The following is a 19,688-nucleotide window of genomic DNA, read 5'->3' as shown; positions in this document are numbered from 1 at the left end:
GACCTTGCAGTCTCTCTCTGACTCTCCTCACAGAAAGAAGCCAGCTCTTGCTGACTTTCTACTTAGATTTGAGAAAGAACGTAACTCGATTGTGGCTATCTGATGACTACTTTTCCTTTTATGGGATTTTCCCCAGCAGCAGCTTATTTTTCTCCACCTGATTCTATTTGGCCTTTAAAACCTGGGTTGGTACTTCGGTCACCTCTTAGCATGACCCGACAGCTTCTTTCCTCAACCCATCCTAATTTGTGGCTGTTGTGCTGGTTTCCCAGCCAATTAGCACTCAACCTATTAAGAACTCCAGTCTCTGGCTTACTTCGAATGAGATTCGTTTTTTTTAAAAAAGGATAGCCCCTTTGCTTTCTAAACTGTATGTGTATGTAATTGCATATAAGACAATTGCATTGTCTTTGATTATAAAAACAACTCAAACTTTTTGCAAAGACTCAAACAGCACATAGAAAAATGGACGAATGGCCTTTCAATTTCTTTTAGTTGCGGTTTATAGATTGGATTTTTTTTTCTTAAATGTATTTGGTACAGGGTCTACAGGGTATTTAGGGTCTCACTACGTAGATGAGTAGATTGGACTCATAGTGATCCTCCTGTTTTCAGCCTCCCAAGTGCTGGGATTATAGGTGCGCACCACCACACCCAGTCTCAATCACGGTCTCAGCACCCCCTGGGAGTGGGGCCAGCACTGCATGCCCAGGGATTGAACCCTGGTTGCTGCGCTCTACCTAAGCAGGTGCTTTAGTTTGTTGAGCTAGCTGGCCAGCCCAGGATCATTATTGTATGCTGATGCAAAGTGGTATTTGAGGTTTCACACAAAACAGTGTGTAGTGGTCAAGAGTGCCTGGGGAAGGAGCCAGGGAGTTAGCTCAGCAGCATAAGTGCCTGCCTGGCAAGTGCAAGGTCCTGAGTTTAATTCGTTTTTTTTTTTTTTGTTTGTTTGTTTTTTTTGTTTTTCCGGAAGCGGGGATTGAACTCAGGGCCTTGCGCTTGCCAAGCAACTGCTTATTCTACTGAGCTATCTCCCCGGCCCCTGAATTTAATTCCTAATAACAAAACAAAACAGCTCTCAAGAATGCTTGGGGAGGAGATGTGCAAAGACAGTTCTGAGCCTGGTTCTCTCCTTGGTCAAATAGGGTCAATACAGCTCTCCCCTCAAAGACTGAGTTGGGATGGGTATTGTAGGTTCACCCCCTCCACCGCTAGCATTATTATTAAACTCATTTTCCTCTAATGAGCTTTAAAAACCCATGATCACATAGAAGGGTTTCCACGCAGAAGAAAGGAATGGCCTCTTGCAGCAGGTTGCAGTCCCTGACCTCTAGGAGGGCCAGTCTGAGGGGACAAGCTGGGCTGCTGTGGGTAGGACAGGGACCCCAGGCTTTGGGCTAGCCTCAGCACCCTTCCTTCTCCTTCCCCCCATAGCGATGAAGAACGCCACCTTCCAGATCACCCCAGATGTGATCAAAGAGAGTGAGAACATACAGCTGGGCCAGGACCTGAAGCTGTCCTGTCACGTGGATGCTGTACCCCAAGAAAAGGTCACCTACCAGTGGTTCAAGAATGGGAAGCCGGCGCGCATGTCCAAGCGGCTGTTGGTGACCCGCAACGACCCTGAGCTGCCTGCCGTCACCAGCAGCCTGGAGCTCATTGACCTGCATTTCAGTGACTATGGCACCTACCTGTGTGTGGCTTCCTTCCCAGGGGCACCGGTGTCTGACCTCAGCGTCGAGGTCAACATCTCCTCTGAGACAGGTGGGCAGCTGGAGGGGCATCAGGAAGATGTGGGGAGCCAGGGAGGCCCCGAGGGAGGGTGTGGGGCAGCAGCTTAGAGGAGGGCAGCCAGCGACGACATCTGTCCAGGCTGTACACATTTCTTGTGCCCCTAGTAAGTACTAGGCACCAGGGCAGGCCCTGGAACAGAGCAGTGGGAAAAATAGGCTCTGCCCTCCTTGAACATAGCAGGAAGGTAAAGATTTTTCAGATTGTTTCATGAACAGAACTATCATTGGAAGCTAGGACACAGGAGTCTAGAAAGAGTTTCTTGAGACCAAATACTTGATTGAGGGAGGGGCAGGATTTTGCCAGGCCACAGAGTGCAAAGGAAAGAGTATGTAGGCTGAGGAATCTGCCTGCACAGAGGCACTGAGGCAGCAGTGTCCATCGGCCTGTGGAGAACTGAAAGGAGTGAGGGTGGCTGGGAAAAGGGTGGGGTGACCTCCAAGGGCTCACGGGGCCAGAGCGTGTGTGGCCTTGTGGGCTATGTTCATTTTTCAGGATGGTGTCACAGGCTGGCTGGCTTCAACAGAAACTTGTTTTCTTTCCAGTTCTGGAGGCAAATAGTCTGAGATCAAGGTGTTGGCAGGGCTGGTTTCTCCTGAGGCCTCTTTGCTTGGCGGGCAGATGAAGGCCTCCCACCTTCTCTGTCTTCATGCAGTCTTTCTTCTATGCTGTGTGTGCCTATTAATCCACTTAGAAGGACACAGTCCTGCTGGGTTAGGGAGCATTCTAGGGCCATCATTTAGCCTTAATGACTTTTAAAAGGCCCTCTCTCCAAACAGTCACATTCCAAGGTCCTAGGTGTTAGGACTTCATTTGGAGGGCGGACAATTCAGCCCATACCAGGCCATGGCGAGGATTTGGGTCTTTATTCCAGTAATAAATAACAATAGTGAAATAATCCTAGCTAGCATTTATCCTTTACTGTGTGCTCTGATGGTTTTATATTTTCTTGTTCAGTTGTGTGATTGACCTTTGAGGGTGGTCATTTGTCTTCTCAATTTACAGATGAAGAAATTTAGGCCCAGTCAGCTTGAGAAGCTTAGGCAAGGTGACATCGCAGTCACTGTGGAGCTGGGATCAGGACTCAGGCAGTCCCGCTCCAGAGCCTGCTCCCAGTTGCCATTGCAGGCTTTGCACTTTGGGAAGGACCAGACATTGGAGGGGACCTTTGGGAGATCTGGAGCCCCAGCACCCTGAGGAGCAGCTGTCCTTGCAACCTGAAGCAGACATGAGGGTTCTGTTATGAATGTTTCTGTTCTCACATTTCTCTGGCCTCAGTTTCTCTGTGTGAGAACTTAGACCAGGGACCCTCAGAGGCCTCTCCCACCCTGACATCTACCCAAGGGGAAATGCAGTGCAACTGGAGAGCGCAGGACAGCTGGGGGTGGACTCTGAGAGTGGACCAGCACGCCACAGCCTCCACACATTCATTTTGCAAACTATGCTGTGTGGAGCCCTGGAAGAGCCAAGGAGGCTCCTGGTGTGGGAGGCAGCAGGCAGCCCCTTCCTTAGCTCAATGCCTGGAATGGGGAGAGGCCAGTGGTGGGGAGGGGTGGGGCAGGACCTGGAAGTACAAAGCCTGGAAAAGTGACGTGGGAGGTAAAGGAGGGGTCTGCAGAGCACTGTGGGGACATGGGGGGGGGCGTGGGGGAAGATCAGGCTGCCTGGGGAAGTCAGGGAAGGCTCCTGTGCAAGCTTACAGAAGTGCTGGAAGGTGTGCTGGAATTTGCCAGGCAGAGGGACAAGTCCAGGGAAGGATACAACTGGCAGAAAGGAAGAGACTCCCCAAATAGTATTGATGTGTCCAGGGAGTGTTCCTTACAAGTAGATCTTGCAGCTGGGACACAAGATGGGGGGAGGGGGGATTCGGCTGGGGTGGCCAGAGCCTGAGGGCCTTGTTTGCTGAGCCAAAGCTTTGAGCTTTAACCTGAGGGCACAGAGTGGGAGAGCCGAGTTAGCCCGTGTAGGGTATGGAGGGAGGGCTGAGAGCTGAACCCCTGTTAGATACCAGGAAGGGGCCCAGGGCTATTTCTCCATTTGGCTCCTAAATCTGCTGCCTGAGGCATGAAAGCTTCTCAGAGCCCCTAGAAACGATTTGGTCCTGGAAAAATAAGTGAGCTGGCTCCAAAATCCAGACAAAACTGCAGAATTGAAGCCAATAAATGTGTACATGTTTATAGTGTATAAATTATGCTAACTAGATGGCTGGGCCTTAGCTTGCCTTGTAGAATTCTTTAAAAATAGTAACTTTATAATTTTAATGTTAAATATTTCCTACTTAATGATAAAATACACTAGGGCATATTAATTTGCTTGGTGTGTGGAGTAGGATGAGGACGCAGGAAGGCTTTCAGATAACTCTTGGTTTGGGCAACATGTTGGGTTGGATTAGGTTCATCAGTGAATAAAAGAATTATAATTAATATTGGCTTAAGGACTGATGTAGCTCAGAAGTGAAGCACTTGCCCAGCAGGCAGATCCCCAGGACCTGGGGTGGGATAGGCTAGGAGTAGAGTGTGTGTGTGTGTGGGGGGTGTTAGACCAGCTAGGTGGTGTCCTTTGCTACCTCTTGTAAGAGTTCAGTGAAGCCTGAAGTTTTAGCCAGTAGAATGGCTATGCTTTACCAAGTCCTCTGGGCCCGAGGCTTCTTTGATTTTCTGTTCCATCTTCCTTTAGCATGAGCCACCTGGTCCAGGAAGCCTACGTTCAGGTCCAGGAAGCCTACGTTCAGCCTCTTTTGACAGACCAGGAAAGAGGGGACCCAGCCTCTTTTTGACAGACCTTTATTTTCCCCCTGGTATCCCATTGGCCAGAATTTAGTCACGTGGTAACCAGTAGGTCCTGAAAAGCTGGAAAATGTAGTCCTTATTTGGGGTTGCTGCCTGTACAGCTAAAAGCCAAGTAACTGAGTTCTATGACTTTGGAAAGAAGGGCAGGTGTTGGGGGGGGTAGAAGTGTGATCTCTGATCACACTTCTTGAGACAAAAGGCTTTAGCTAGCACAGTCAGGGGTTGAGAGAGGAGAGATTTAGTAGAAATGCTAAAGGGGAGGACCCAATACTTAGTTTGGGGAAGAAGGAACAGTTCAGGCTGAGCTAAGGATGCCATAAAATGGGAGACTGCGAGATAAGTTACATAGAGACACACTTGAGGGAACCAATGGAAAGTCTGGGCAGAGGGAGAGAGAAGCCCCAAGTCAGAGGCCAGGAAAGGGGGTTGGGATAGAGGATGGGGGGTCCAACTCCCCTCCCCTCTCTGACCCCCCTCCGTCCTCCAGTGCCCCCCACCATCAGCGTGCCCAAGGGCAGGGCGGTGGTCACAGTGCGTGAGGGCTCGCCCGCCGAGCTCCAGTGTGAAGTGCGCGGCAAGCCCCGGCCACCTGTGCTCTGGTCCCGCGTGGACAAGGAGGCCGCCCTGTTGCCCTCGGGGCTGTCCTTGGAGGAGACGCCAGACGGGAAGCTGCGGCTGGATCGTGTGAGCCGAGACATGAGCGGCACTTACCGCTGCCAGACAGCTCGCTACAACGGCTTCAACGTGCGCCCTCGAGAGGCCCAAGTGCAGCTGAACGTGCAGTGTGAGTCTGCCCACCCACCTGCTTCCCAGCCCGGCCCCCCTCTTCACCCCGCAGAAATCCTGGTCCAGGATTACTAAGCCTACCACCACCTTAGCAGTCCTGTGTTGTAAGACACCTGTGTCCCTCGCCCCCCAAGTGTCCCTCTCAACTTCATTTTCAAGGGTTCAGTAAACGAAGAAATAGCTAGATTGTGACAGGTGGAAATGGGATTTGTGCAGGCAGAAGATAACAACATGATGAAAACTAAGTCACTACATGACTACATGCGTGTCCGCCGCCGCACCATGATTAGACTCTGATTCTCCCCAAGGCCAGAGAGGTTAAGTCCTTTGCCTGCTCCATTCTCCCAGGTAGATGGAGCCAGGGCTGGGATTTGAACCGGATCCGTGTAGCTGTAGAGTGCTCTAAACCCGAATGTCAAACTACCCTTCCTTAGATAGGGTGAGAAGACCCACTTGAGGCGCACCAGAAGCCCAGTCTGGGAAGCCTGGCTCGGGGAAATGGCGGGGAGACGTGAGCGTGGTTGTTGCATGAAAGTGTTGTTTGGGTACGTCCCGGGCTCCCTTCCTCGCTCCCGCGCTGATCGTCGTCACCCCGCCCCCAGTCCCGCCCGAGGTGGAGCCCGAGTCCCAAGACGTGCGTCAGGCGCTGGGCCGACCTGTGCTCCTGCGCTGCACGCTCCTGCGCGGCAACCCCCAGCGCATCGCCTCAGCAGTGTGGCGCTACAAAGGGCAGCTGCTGCCGCCGCCGCCCGCTGTCCCCGCCGCCGCCGCCGAGGCCTCCGATCACGCGGAGCTGCGCCTGGACGCCGTAACCCGCGACAGCAGCGGCAGCTACGAGTGCAGCGTCTCCAACGATGTCGGCTCCGCCACCTGCCTCTTCCAGGTCTCCGGTGAGTGTCCCGTCGGTCCGCCCCACCTACCAGGGGAGCCAGATTCCGCCACGTGCCTGCCAGGCCTCACCTAAGCCGGCACTGTCTCTTTGAGGCCTTTAGCTTTCCAAGGCTCGCTGAAACCAGGAGTAGACCCGCCTATGCAGCCCTGATCGATCCTTGGCCTTCTCTTGAAGCCCTGCCCTTCCAGACACAGGCCACGCCCCTCCCTCCCTCCCTCTCTAGGCCTGTATCTGTCGCTTTTGTTTGTTTTTGGTACTGGAGCTGAATTCCGGACCTCGTGCTTGCCAGGCAGGCCTTGTGTTGCTGAGTTGTTCCCTGGCTTGACCTCTATTTTAACCCACCTATTATAGATCAGACTCTTCCTTTTTTATTATTAGTATTATTTTTTAAAAAGAGAATTCAAGAAAATAGCAAATCCTCTGGCTCTCTTCCTATTTAAAACAACCATAAACCCAGACTTCGCCAGGGCTAGGCCCTTCCCTTTAAAGACCAGCCCGCATCCGGTCTAGGTCCCGCCCACATGAAAACCATAGGCTCCACCCCTTACAGCCTCATCCAACCAAGCTCCGGGCTTCCAACCCTCTAGCTCCGCCCACACTGAGTTTGACGGGTCTTCCTCCCTAGTCCTGGGCCCCAGGATGTAAATGCTGAACCCCTCCAGAGCTGAGCTAGAAAAGGAAAGAGGATGACCTTCAACAGCTTCTCTGGAATGTCACCCTAGATGTGCAGGCTGTTTGGTGCCTGGAGTCCCTCTCAGGCCCTAGTATGCATCCAGTCCTTCCCCGTAGGCTGAGGGGCCATGGATGGGGTCCCTTAGGCATGGAGGGGGCGAAAGCACCTACCTGGGCTGCAATGAGCCTTCCTTTGTCCTCCGTTTGGGGGAAGGCCACCTGCCTGCCAGAACTGATGTCAGAGTCCTTGAAGGAGAGCTGCAGGCTACTTGTCCCCCATGCCGCTGCATCCCCATTCACTCTTCAGCAGTTGGGGGCAGGACTGCAGGTCCCTGGCCACCTCTGCAGCTCCTCCCATTCAGCCCTGCCGGCCAGAGGCCCTGTGACATTTCCCACCTCCTTCCCTCCTCCCCTGTTCTCCCACACCTCCCGTCTCCCTGCCTTTCTCCCTCCATTTTCTCTTCCTTTCCTCTTCAATATCCCTGCCCCTTCTTTGTGTCTTTGCCCCAACCCCCTCCCTGTGTCTCCCCAAATTTCTCCTTTCTCTTTTTGTCCTTGGTATTTTCCTTCTATTCTCACCACCATTGCCTCTTGGAACTTGTCCCTTCCCTCTCCCATCTCCACCCAACTTCTCCCTGCATCTTCATTTTCCCCAAACCCTCTCTTCTCCCCACATCTCCTCTTCTCACAACTCCCCCTTTCTCTTTGTCCCCTGGGCACCCTTTCTCTGTGCTACCCCATCCTCTGTCTCCCTGTCCCACGCCTCCTCTCTCTTTGTCTCTGCCACTCCCCCCACCCCCCATGGCCCCATGCCCACTCCCCACCCTCTCAGCCAAAGCCTACAGCCCGGAGTTTTACTTCGACACCCCCAACCCCACCCGCAGCCACAAGCTGTCCAAGAACTATTCCTACGTGCTGCAGTGGACGCAGAGGGAGCCTGACGCTGTGGACCCTGTGCTCAACTACAGACTCAGTGTCCGCCAGGTGGGCCACGGGGAAGCAGGGCCTGGGACAGTGGGGGTGGCACAGCTGACTGGGGATTGTGCATATATCAAGGACAGAGGATGGGGTGGGGACAGGGCTCAGACCCATGGACCCCTCTTCAGAGGCAGATGAAGTCACAGGAGCTGGAGCTTTCAGCACCTGTGTCTGAACCAGACTCCCAACACAGGCTGGAAAACTGGGAGAGGTTCAGTGGGGTCCATGGGGAGCCAGTGCTGCTCACAGAACATAGAATCTGTGCCGGGATCAAGGGCCTAGGCTTCGGCAGGGCAGGGCCAACATCCTGTGCTGCTCGGGTGATGCCCAGCCTGAGAGAGGGTAGCGGTGTGACTGTGGGAACACTGCCCATACAAGAATGCATCTCTGTATGAGGTTAAGCAAGCTTATCTTTCCTTACCTGTAAAGTAGGAATAATTTTAATGATCTGCCTCATGGGATTATTTTAAGGATTAAATGAGTTAATGATGGCAGAGCACTTAGAAAGATACCCAACATACATTCACCGTGTAATCTGTGTTACTGTCACTTTTATTATTGAGACAGCTGGGGCAGGAGGACCTGGAAGGTGTGATTGTCCCCTATCACAGATGAGGGACCCTGAGGGCCTGCTGTTCTAGGCCTTGGGTCTGTCTGCTCCTCCACACTTCTCAACCCAAGTCACACAGGGGTCTGGGCTGGTGCTCGGGAGGATGAGTTGGCCTTTTGGGCATCTGGGAACTCTGTATCCACAGCTGAACCAGCACAATGCCGTGGTCAAAGCCATCCCTGTCCGGCGTGTGGAGAAGGGTCAGCTGCTGGAGTACATTGTGACTGATCTCCGTGTGCCCCACAGCTATGAGATCCGCCTCACGCCCTATACCACTTTTGGGGCTGGTGACATGGCTTCCCGCATCATCCACTACACAGAGCGTAGGTGACGATGGTGACAGCAGTGGTGGCCATGGGAAGGGTGGGTCCATCTTATGCCTGGATACTCCCTCCAGCCTGTGCACACAGTGCCCAACTCGGAGTGCCCCACCGTGCCATCTCTGATGCTGTCCTTTCAGGCCAGGCCTGCCGATCCCCAGGCTTGGCTCTGAGGACCTTGTCCCCGGGTCCCAACCCTCTGCACAGCCCCACACTCTGTGCTGACTTGTTTCCTCGCTTGCTTCCTCAGCCATCAGCTCTCCGAATCTGTCAGGTGAGATTTCCTTCCACTCCCTTTCCCCTTGATGTCCCCTTCCCTCTAGGGACAAAATGATGGGAAGAAAGGACCTCAAGATAGCCAGAGAGAAAATGACTTCCACAGTCCAGGGCTTGGAGAGTTGGCAACAAGGATTTGTGGGGGTTGGGGGTGGGGGAAAGGATGGACAATAGGGGTTGCTGGGGACAATATTCACTGTCCCTAAAGAAAAAAAGCCAGGCTAATCCACAAGCCCTAATCTGTGATCTATGGACCCCAAGTGATCTCTATCAAGGGGTAGATGAGTGGGGAGAGTACAGTTATTTCTTTATTTTCCCTTAACCGCTATCAGAGATTTAATCTCCCTTTCAGTGATGAGTGTAGGCTACAAAACACAGTAGAATAATCAGCATCTGTGCCTGTCATCGGGAGAAATTCAGTGTTTTCACCTCCCAGTTCTTGCAGGGATCTCTAAATAGCATTTACATGCATTAGTATTGCAAAACTACAGTAGTTATTAGGTCTAACACTAAATCTTGTGATTTAATTAGATAATAAAGAAGCTCAGTTATTATATAACAAATTATAACAATTTTTGGACAACTATTTCAATATAATTGATTTCCTTTGTGGGCCTGTGCATTTCATGTTATGTGTCTAAAACCATTATACTGAGATGAGCTCCTTAAAGCTTTGCTAGGTGTCAGAAAGGTTTGTGGCACAAAGAAATCTGGTTCTAGAAGCAAATTTTTCCTGGACCCTGTCACCTATCTTTCTAGGCTTGAAACGCTGCGCCCATTGCTCAGATAAGGCCCAGCCTTTGTCCCACCCCCTCCCTGGTTCTCTGTCGATGCAGGTAATACCTGCCACTTCGAGGATGAGAAGATATGCGGCTACACCCAGGACCTGACGGACGACTTTGACTGGACGAGGCAGAACGCCCTCACCCAGAGTCCCAAGCGCTCCCCCGACACCGGACCCCCCACGGACGTCAGTGGCACCCCTGAGGGTGAGCACATGGAGGATGGCTTCCGGAGGGGCCTGGGCCCCCAGAACCCCAGGCTGAGGAGGACACGGCCCCATCCTTGGGGAGCCCGGGCCCCAGACCTGGTCCCCGTCCTTGGGGAGCCCCAGGGTGAGGGACCAAGAAGGAGCCAAGCACTCACGAGCCCCCCCAGAGCCTGAGCTTCATGGGAAGGAGGGAGCCTCGGTACAGGTCCCAGATCCAGCTGCTGAAGGTCGGGCTGTCACGGGGCAGTTGGACCGGCCTGTGGGGGCGTGGTCACAGCTCCCCTCCCCTGCAGGATACTACATGTTCTTCGAATCTTCCCGGCCCCGGAAGATGGGGGACCGTGCGAGGTTGGTGAGTCCCCTCTACAATGCCAGCGCCAAGTTCTACTGCGTCTCATTTTTCTACCATATGTATGGGAAGCACATTGGTGAGTGAGACTGAGTGTGTGCTGGGGTGGGGCGCGGGAGGCCTGAGCTTCCTACCTTGGCTACCTCAGGGGTCTTTGAAGGGGGCATGGGGAGAAGATGGGACGGCAGTTGTGTCAGAGGTGGAGAAGGTTCAGTGTGTGTGTGTCAAGTGTCTGCTGCGTGCTGTGTGATGTTAACACACCTCAGGGACTGTGAGCATTTTCCCCCAACCATAGAGCACCATGGCCCAGGTTTCTCGGACTTCCCTGAATCCTACATGCAGGACAGGAAGGATTCTTCCTCACCAGCCATTCGAGGAAGTCTTGCTTCTGAAGGGTGTGGCAGAGCGTAAGGACTGCCCCTTGGGGAGAGATGACATGGGAGGAGTGTCCCTTGATCCAGGAGCCTACCACTGCAGCCATCCCTTCCCCAGCTTCTGCCCGGTGCCAGGTACAGGTGCTGTGGTGCAGGAACCTTCCACAGGAACCTTCACAGTGTCTTCTGGCCTCTTGGTACCTACAGCTATGTGGAAGAGACCGATGTCCAACACTCATGGCATCAGATGGGCATTGTTCCCACTGGGGATCCCAAGGACAAGGGCTAAGATGGCTGGTAACAGTAGACCTGCCAAGTCGGGGTGTGGTCATAGGAGAGTGCTGAGGAAGTGGCAATGATTGGAAATGTATGTTTGTTTACTTACTTATGGGACAGGTAAGAATCTTCCCATGGGCCAAAGGGTACGAACAAAGCTCCTGCCATCTAGAGCAACCACACAGGGACAGCCAGTAGGCTGTTTCCAAGAATACTCTTTGCCCCTCTTAAACACACTCTTCCCTCCCTCTGAATTGTCCGCAGTCCTGGTGGCCATTCCTAATCAGCCCACAGAAGAGCTCTTTGTTTTCTCCTCACTGCTGAGGACAGGGAGGGAGACCTGGCCTCATGAGCTGGGAAACAGAAAAGCCCAAGGGGACAGCCTGAGTGACAGACCAACCTTGCTTTGGGTTCCCCAGTAGAAGAGCAAACACTACTCACTAGAAAATTGTGGAAGACAGATTTGAATTCATCCAACAAAGAGTCCGAAAGCATCAGATTTGCCCAGCAAAGGAGTGGGCTACCTGGAGGGGTGGCTAGCATCATCCTCCGCCTTGGGGCAGAGCTTCTCAGCAGGGGTGTAGTGGCCAGACCCTGCCCCGGATCCGATCGTGTTACCTCCTGCTCGGGACACTCTGAAATCTCACCTCCTCATTCCACCCCTGCCTACTTCTCTGACCTCACCTGCTCTGGAACACTGGTCTCTTTGCTTTTCTTTAAATATTCGAGGCAATTCCTGCCTCAGAGGCCTTTGCTCATGGTGTTTCCCCAGCTGGGAATGTCATGTTCTCCCTCCACTCGAGTCTCCTGAGAGAGGTTCTAGACCCTCCTATCTAAAATAGTCACCGTCCTTTTCCCAGCATTGCTTAACGCCGCTGGAGGGTAAGCACCGTGAGGGCAGGAGTCATTGTCTCGCTCTAGTGCTTGGAATATAATGTGCCTGGCACATAATGGTGCTCAGTTAGTTGAATGAATGAACCAACAGTGAAAGTCCTTGAGGATAATTATAAGAATCTCTTTGCTCAGCATTTAATTGGTAAGAGCTGACAGGCATGTGAGCCAGATGTTCCCTTAAGGAGCAAGGTGGGAACCAGCCAGCCTAAGCTGTGACTCACCCGCCCCAGGACAGAGTGCTCTCTGAGCACTCTGGACACTCCCAGGACAGGGTGCGGGGCTGCAGTTTAAGCCTCAGAATTCCTGAAGAGGATCTTGGGCTCCCAGTGCAAGCCTAGGAGCACTTCCTGGAGGAGGTGGCATTTCAGAGGGGCCTTGAGGACGAAGGATTCTGCAGGAGGAATGGCAGGGAGAGCATCACACACAGAGGGCAAGGGCTGAGCTTGGGGAGAAGGTTTTAGCACACAGCAGTTTGCACTGTCAAGCAGCTTTGGAAGTGGTGAGAAGATGGGCAGGAAGGTAGTGAGCGAATTCTCTGGCGCTGTGGGGGTCACGGCAGACCCTTGAGTGGGAGGAGGGAGCAAGCAGTCCTTTGGGGACCAGTAAGGACCCCAAAAAATGTTGGCTTGTGCTGCTCTACTAGGTGCTGACTGCGACTTGGCTCAAGGGGTCATCCACTGGCAAGGCGTCCCCACTGCCTTCAGGGTGCCCATGGCCCGGCTCTGATGCTGGGAGGGGCATTTGGTGCTGTCTCCACTCCTCCCACCCTGCCTGGCAGCCCTGGGCACCAGCTGTCCCCAAACCTTGCATCTTGTCAGCTCTTCTTGGTCCCGGCCAACTGCTTCCATCCCCGGCAGGTAGCATTTGGTGGCTCTCCCCCACAAGGGGTCTTTCTATCTGGTGTCACAGATGGTGTGGCTTTGTCTGTGGGCAGCGCCACGGAAATGCCAGCTACTGTCTGAGATTGATTTCCTTTCCCTCAAAGCCAGGTCTTTCATGTCCCTGGAGGCTCACGGTAGGCAGGAAGAGACAGGGAGGGGAGGGGACAATGACATTTTCTCTGTGCTCTTACTGAGGCTGGGACCCCCTTCTCATCCTCTAGTGCCTCTCGCACCCCTAAAACTCCAGATCCCTGTGGCTGTGGGCAGATGGACTCAGCACCCCCAGGCTAATGCCCCCCAGATCTCACACTTGCTACTTTACTATAGCTGTGTAGCACATGGACTGATACTGTGCCTTCATTTCGCTTTTCTTAGAAATCGCACACAGCAGGAGTGTGTCTTGGCTCTGTGGGACCGCTCCTGTGGTGGAGATGTAGCTCCCACTGCCCGGGATAGCTTCCCTGGCCACAGGGGAAGAAGGGATGTATTTCAGGGTGGTTGGCTTGGCTGATTAGCAAGGAAGGACAGAAATGAAGGGAAGCTTGCAAGCCATCCGGATAAACCAAGATGATTCCATCCAACATGGTGGTTCTGGGGCCAGGGAGATGGCTCAGTGGAATAAGCGCTTCCCTGGCAAATGCAAGGGTCTGAGTTCAATCCCTGGTTCCGCCAAAAACAAAAAAAACCAACATGGTGGTTCTATGGGGCCTAGGGAGGAGGAGGGCTTGGTACAGGCGGGAAAGGAAGGGTGCCCTTGTGGACTTCACGGTCCCCTTTTATCATACACCACAGGCTCCCTCAACCTCCTGGTGCGGTCCCGGAATAAAGGGGTTCTGGACCAGCATGCCTGGTCCCTCAGCGGTAACAAGAGCAGCGTGTGGCAGCAGGCCCATGTGCCCATCAACCCCAGTGGGCCCTTCCAGGTGAGACGCTGGACCCAGGCTGGGGTGGATGCCCTGCCAGGAAGCACTTCCAGGGGGCCTTGCACTGCTTTAGGGCGTGGGGGGCATCTGGCAGATTAAGGGGCTAGGGTGGAGGTGAGGGTCGGTGTGCCTGGCAGAACCTCACTGACTCCTGTCCCTCCCACTCCCTGACCTCACCCCAGATTATTTTTGAGGGGATTAGAGGCTCAGGATACCTGGGGGACATTGCCATAGATGATGTCACGCTGAAGAAGGGAGAGTGTCCCCGGAAGCAGATGGATCCCAATAAAGGTGCCAAACAGGAAGCGGGGAGGGGCTGGGTCTCTAGGCGCTGTGGGGGAGGTCATTGGGCTGTTGGGGGGTGGGAGCTGCATGTGGTCCTACAGTATCCACTCAGGCCACCCTGAGCCAGGGATGGAGCACCCAGAGAACAGTGAGAAACCCCCCCCCCCCCCGAGGATTACTGAGTCATTCACAGTCTGAGACACCTTCTCAGGCCATGCCTCAGTAACGCTCTGTGGCTCCAGATATGGGCTTGTGCCTTCTTGAGGCCAGACAATTCCAGTGCTAACAGCTCAGGTTGACTGAGTGATTACCATGTACTAGGCAAGGTACGAAAACCATGCCTGCATGCTTCACCTGATCCCCACCACAGCCCTCTGGGTAGCTTATGCTCTTAGACCCATTTCACAGATGAGGAAACTGAGCCCCACTGAGGAGGAAAATTGCTCCGCGTCTGTGAGCAGCACGTCTGACAGGCTGAGTCAGCCCTTACGCCACTCACCTCATGTCTGTGCTCCCGAGTGTAACTGTGTATACTGAGCTCTAACTTTAGGGCCCCACAGAAGGACAGGACAGTGGAATGAGGACGCTTCTTACTCCCTACCCCTGCTGGAGCTGACCACAGCCCTGGCCTGTCTCCTCTCTCTCCTGCCGCAGTGGTGGTGATGCCGGGCAGCAGAGCCCCCCGCCAGTCCAGCCTGCAGCTCTGGGGGCCCGTGGCCATCTTCCTTTTGGCATTGCAAAGATGATGAGAGCTTCGTGGCCCCCGCCCCACCCCCGGCACACCAAAGTGTCCACGTCGTACCAAAGACTGAGCCCCGCCAGCTGGGGTCCCCAGGGGCAGGGCCAGCCTGCCAGGGAGGGGCCTGCATTGCCTTCGAGAACAAGGACAGAGAATAAGGACTGAGGCCCGGCACCCAGGCCTCGGAGGCAGTTGTTCGACACGCGCGCTCACTCACACACTCACACTCACACACACAGATGTATTAAAGCACAAGTTTCTATCCGACCTGCCAGCACCTCCTTTACTGTGGAGACAGGGAACTTGCCTGAGTGGCATTCAACACCCCCAGGGACCTCTGCGTGGCACTGGCCTTGTCCCAGCTGCATTTGAGGTGTGCTTCTGACCTTCCTCCTGCCCCCTGGTTTGAGGCAGAACTCCAGCCCAGTGGTCTGACTAGAAGGGAGCCAGAAGTGGGCACAGCAGGAAGGCAGGGGGCAGAGGAGAGCCGGGTGAGGCTTGTGTGCGCCAAGACTGTCCCACCCGTGGGCAGCAAGGAAGGTAGGGACCTGCTGCGTACAACTTCCCAGAGCAAGTGCTATGTGGCGGAAAGCCCAGTCACCCCAGGTCCTCTGACCTATTTCTGGGACACCATATTCTCTTCACTATGCCCTTTGGAAGGGACCCAGCACAGGGTCGTGGGCCTGGCAGTCGGAGACTGACACGTCCCTTCAGCCCAGCCTCTGAGCTCCCAAGAGCATAGTCCCCACCCTAACTCATTCCCATGCTGGCCTCAGAAGGCCAGGCGTGGCAGACAGGCTGTTTTCTGGGGTGAAGCTTGACTTGAAGAGGGGCCAAGAAGTCTGCTTCTGTGATTTTGTGCCCCCACACAGGAGTTGGGAGTGGAACCTCCATTTTTTATCTGCTTGGCATAACTGGGTGCTTTGGATGGTGGTAAGGGAGGGTGGAGTACTGGCTGGTGGCCGTTCCCACCTCCCCCAGGGTCAGTGAAGGAGTGGGGTGGGGGTATGTAGGGCTGGGGATGGTGGATGAGGCCGTAACAGTCCCCATGTTCCCTGGAGCTATGAAAGGACCCTTGTCCCTGGGCCCTGGACAGGGAATCTAGAGCCCACCTGCTTAGTACCAGCCCTTGGCAGCCCTCCTGCCGTCCACAGCAGAGGAGCCCCAGTCCCTCCATAATGAGTCTGCGTGCGTGTGTGTGTGTGCGCGCGCGCGTGCACGCACATGAATGTGTGCATTTGCGTGTGTGCCTGTAGGTGTCCGGCTGTGTCTACATACCACCGCGAGTGCATCTCTGAGCAGGAGTGTGGGTAGATAAAGGTCTGTGTGCTCATTTAAGTGTATCTGTAAGGCTAGGTCTCTACTGTCTGTGTGAGTGTGAATCTGAGCGTAAGCAAACACGTCCACCTTCACAAGTGGGGTGTGTGTTCGTGGACTGTGGCTGAGGGGACCACATCCAGCCCTATTCTGTGGTCTCAGGCTGCCTTCCACACCCTGCAGTTGCACCTCTCCTCTCTTGTGGGTGACAGGGTACTTACAGATGACCCTGTTGAATGCAAACACCCTTGGTGGAATGTCGCAGGGTACTGCTGGAGCACATGGTGGGAACAACTAGAGAGGCCTGGAACCCCGGCAGCGCTGCCAGGCCAGGAGGCAGGCAGGGAACCAAGGCAAACACTGCCCAGCACCCTGCTCTGCCAGGTCTGTGTTATCTTCGTTGCCAACAGCTGGCAGGCCGCCAGGCCAGGCTGCTGTGGGGCCTCCCGACACCTGGCCAGCATGGCTGCCTCCCTGGCCCATCCCAGGATGAATGTGAAGCGAGGCACTCCAGGTTCCCAGCGCACACATCCATGGCGTCTGCAGCTATTGTTCCTTAATTGTCCCATCTGTGTAGAGTCTATTTCCCTAACTAGACTGTGAGCTCCTCCTCCGAGCCTCCCAAGTCCTCTCCCCCTCTTCCTGCTCATGCCTGGCATAAGAGAGCCTGGGATGGTACAGAGACTACACCACAGCCGGCCCGGTGGAACGGATTCCATAAAGCAGCGGTCCTGGTCCCGGCTGCAGAACGAAGCCACCCCAGGTCTTTGAGAAAGCACTGGTGCTTGGGGCCCAGCCCAGAGGTTCTGATCCGAGTGGACTGAAGCACATCCTGGCATCAGCAATACTGGAAAGCTTGGGAGGACCAAGCGGGGTAGGGTGGGGTCCCCTGGCCTCGCTCCTCTGGGCTTCCTCTGGGCCCTTGCCGGAGCCATGAGTGGAGCACCCCATGCCCACTCCCCCAGGTGGCTGCTCCGTCACGGGGCCTCACGTCCCTGTTGCCCTCTGTCTGTATCTGTAGAGCCTGGCGCAGGAAACACGCACAGCGCAGGTCAGTTGAGCTGCGCTGCACGCGGGTTCCCATGTTCCCAGTCCATCTGGTGAGAAGGGACCTTTTGCCTGTCGAGGACAGCCCTGGCTGAGGGTGCTTGTCCTGGAGTGGTCCTCGTATTTGTGTCCACTCAGGCCAGCCGGAGTGTGTAGCGTGCACGTGGAATCTGCGCAGGAGCAGGACCCAGCGCACCTGCCCACCTGTGTGAGTGTGTGGGTGCTGATATGTGCACAAGGAATGCGTGTGCCTGTGCGTGTGTGCGTGTGTGTGTACCGCTGGGTGACAGCTGTGTCTGTGTCTCTGGGCAAGTGTCTGTGTGTCAGCGTCATGGTCAGTGGCCCGTGAGCACCCCTGGCCCCTGGGATCTGGTGCCTCTCCCCAGTGGCAGCCTCGCCCTCTGGATTAGGGTGACTGAGGCACATTGTGGCCTTAAAAGAGAGTCTGGGGTCAGCCCTTATGTTATTGGGGGCCCTCCTCCCACCTCCCCTCCAGGTTAGTGTCTGGAGGAAAAGGGGGTCCTGGGACCAGGTGCTGAGTAGCAGCTGATGGGGGACCTTGGTTGCATGGCACCTGGGGTTGCAGAACTCAAGACCAAGCCTCCTCCTCCAGAACCCTCTCCCCATCTTCACCCTTGAGGGTGGGCCCGGCCGTCCTTCCCGTGTGTTCTCTTTCTCTTTGTGCTCTCAAAACTGCTGTGCAGGCTCTCAGAACCTAGAGGGGCCACAGAAGTTCCAGCTCCTCAGGGTGCAAATGAAAGAGTTGAGAGGGGGAGGGACAGGCAGCTGGGTCCGGCAGCCCTGAAGGTGTTGCACCACTGGCTGATGATCCTAGGGTCCCCTGCCCAAATACCTATGGGTCCTTCTCTCCAAGGTAGTACAGATGTCACTAGGCTTCCTGTGGATCTCACTGGGCTCCCACCCTGGGAGAGGTACTGCCCCAAATTCTGGTCGGTCGCCCTTCCTCCCGGGTGCCTCATGAAGTCTCCCACACGTTGCCCACACTTGCAGGAGCTGCTGCCACCTGTCCTAGGATCCCAGAGAAAAAAGATTTCATTTCTTGTTTCTTCCCTTCTGTCTGTACAAGAGCCCGAAGTAGGGACTGAAGTTGGCCCATCCCCGTGTCCTCATACTCTTGATTTGCCCCAAAGGACCAGGAGGGCTTGCAGGGAAGGGTGCAGGGTCTTTGATTTTTTCCTCTGGACAGCTCAAGGCAGCTGGGGAGGGAGTTCCCAGAGTCTGTCCTCAGGACTGTGAGGGGTGAACCAACCCTGAAGAGAGCCTGCAGGATCACTGGTTGAAATTGAGTCCTGGGTTCAGGGGCTCTTCCTGTTTCCAAAGGCAGGAAGCCCCCTCCTCTGTCTTGTGTCTACTCTGTGTGTGTGTGTGTGTGTGTGTGTGTGTGTGTGTGTGTGTGTGTGTGTGCAGAAAGACCACTCTTTCCTGGGAACACTTTGACCCTTAGAACTGGATGGGACCTTAGATGGGAACATCTAATCCAGTACCCCATTGTACAGATGAGAAAGCCGGGACCCAGAGAGACAGCATTTGCCTCTCCTCTCCCCCAGCCACACTATTCCCCCTGTGTTGCCCGTGTCCACTGCCCAGGGGCCTGCTGGGAATGCCCTCCCTGCTGGCACCTTCCTGCCCTCCTCCAGCCGCCCACATCACCCATCTCAGCCGACCCTGCTGGCTCTTCTGCTCAGTGGGCTCTAAGCAGACATCTTGCCCCATGGATACCTGCTCACCAAGAAGGGACAGGAGAGAAGGGAACTGTTCCCACACGGAGGCCTCAAAGACTTGGGAGAAAAGCCAGAAGCCCCCACACCCAGGCTCACACGTCTGACCTCCCCACCAGCTCACCCTTGCACCAGGGTAAAAGCACAACAGGAGACCCCTTATTCACAGGTGAAATACAACGGGGTCATTTTTTAGTCACGCGACCCTGTCCTCACACCTTTGCCCTGCTCTGTCTCCACCCCAAGCCTCTGTCTTCCCCATCCCCCAGCCCTCTCTCAACCCCAAGTCCCCACATGTAACCTCTAGTTGCGGACGCGGTTGTTTCAATCAATAAAGCTGCAGTGTTCTAGTACACAGAGTCAGGCTGTGGGGGTGGGGGGGCTGGGCAGGAGAGGGGGGCAGGTGGACGGGCAGGGGTGAGGGCAGGGCTGGAGCTCTTTCGTCTCTTTAGCACCCGTCATCCACACATCCTGCTCGGTGGCCTGGAAAACACGGCCCTGTGTCCCTGTTAGCCTCCGAGGAGCTCCGTGTCCTCACCAATTTGTTCATCCCCAAATACCAAGCACATAACTGCCCCCACAGAGCATCCTGTTTACTGGGAGAGATAGACATGGAGCCAAGAATTGCACCCTAAACTATGTAATGATGAATATAATTAGGGCTGTGGAAGAAAATGAATGTTGGGGGGCTGGCGAGATGGCTCAGTGGTCTAAAGCACCTACTTGGAACAAGCTTGGCTAAAGCACAGGGACCAC

General features: G+C 54.7%; 1 protein-coding gene across 2 annotated transcripts in view; it reads left to right on the top strand.

The window, feature by feature from the left end:
* Mdga1 (MAM domain containing glycosylphosphatidylinositol anchor 1) overlaps positions 1-15,042 on the top strand; it is a 47,496-nt gene extending 32,454 nt beyond the window's left edge. Inside the window, exons 7-17 of one of the 2 annotated variants that reach the window (XM_004624181.3) lie at positions 1,438-1,767; positions 5,071-5,367; positions 5,972-6,259; positions 7,766-7,917; positions 8,667-8,844; positions 9,092-9,115; positions 9,954-10,106; positions 10,402-10,536; positions 13,675-13,805; positions 13,988-14,096; positions 14,745-15,042. In XM_004624181.3, the coding sequence (XP_004624238.1) occupies positions 1,438-1,767; positions 5,071-5,367; positions 5,972-6,259; positions 7,766-7,917; positions 8,667-8,844; positions 9,092-9,115; positions 9,954-10,106; positions 10,402-10,536; positions 13,675-13,805; positions 13,988-14,096; positions 14,745-14,836 (1,889 nt within the window). In that variant the 3' untranslated portion in view covers positions 14,837-15,042. Of the gene's footprint in view, positions 1-1,437; positions 1,768-5,070; positions 5,368-5,971; positions 6,260-7,765; positions 7,918-8,666; positions 8,845-9,091; positions 9,116-9,953; positions 10,107-10,401; positions 10,537-12,644; positions 12,811-13,674; positions 13,806-13,987; positions 14,097-14,744 lie in introns of those variants that run through there. The other variant, XM_023722492.1, reaches the window with a different exon arrangement.
* The last annotated feature ends 4,646 nt before the right edge of the window (positions 15,043-19,688 follow it).

Source organism: Octodon degus, unplaced genomic scaffold, assembly GCF_000260255.1.
Source record: "Octodon degus isolate 3935 unplaced genomic scaffold, OctDeg1.0 scaffold00005, whole genome shotgun sequence".
NCBI lineage: Eukaryota > Metazoa > Chordata > Mammalia > Rodentia > Octodontidae > Octodon > Octodon degus.
This window is presented reverse-complemented; position numbering and strand designations above follow the sequence as displayed.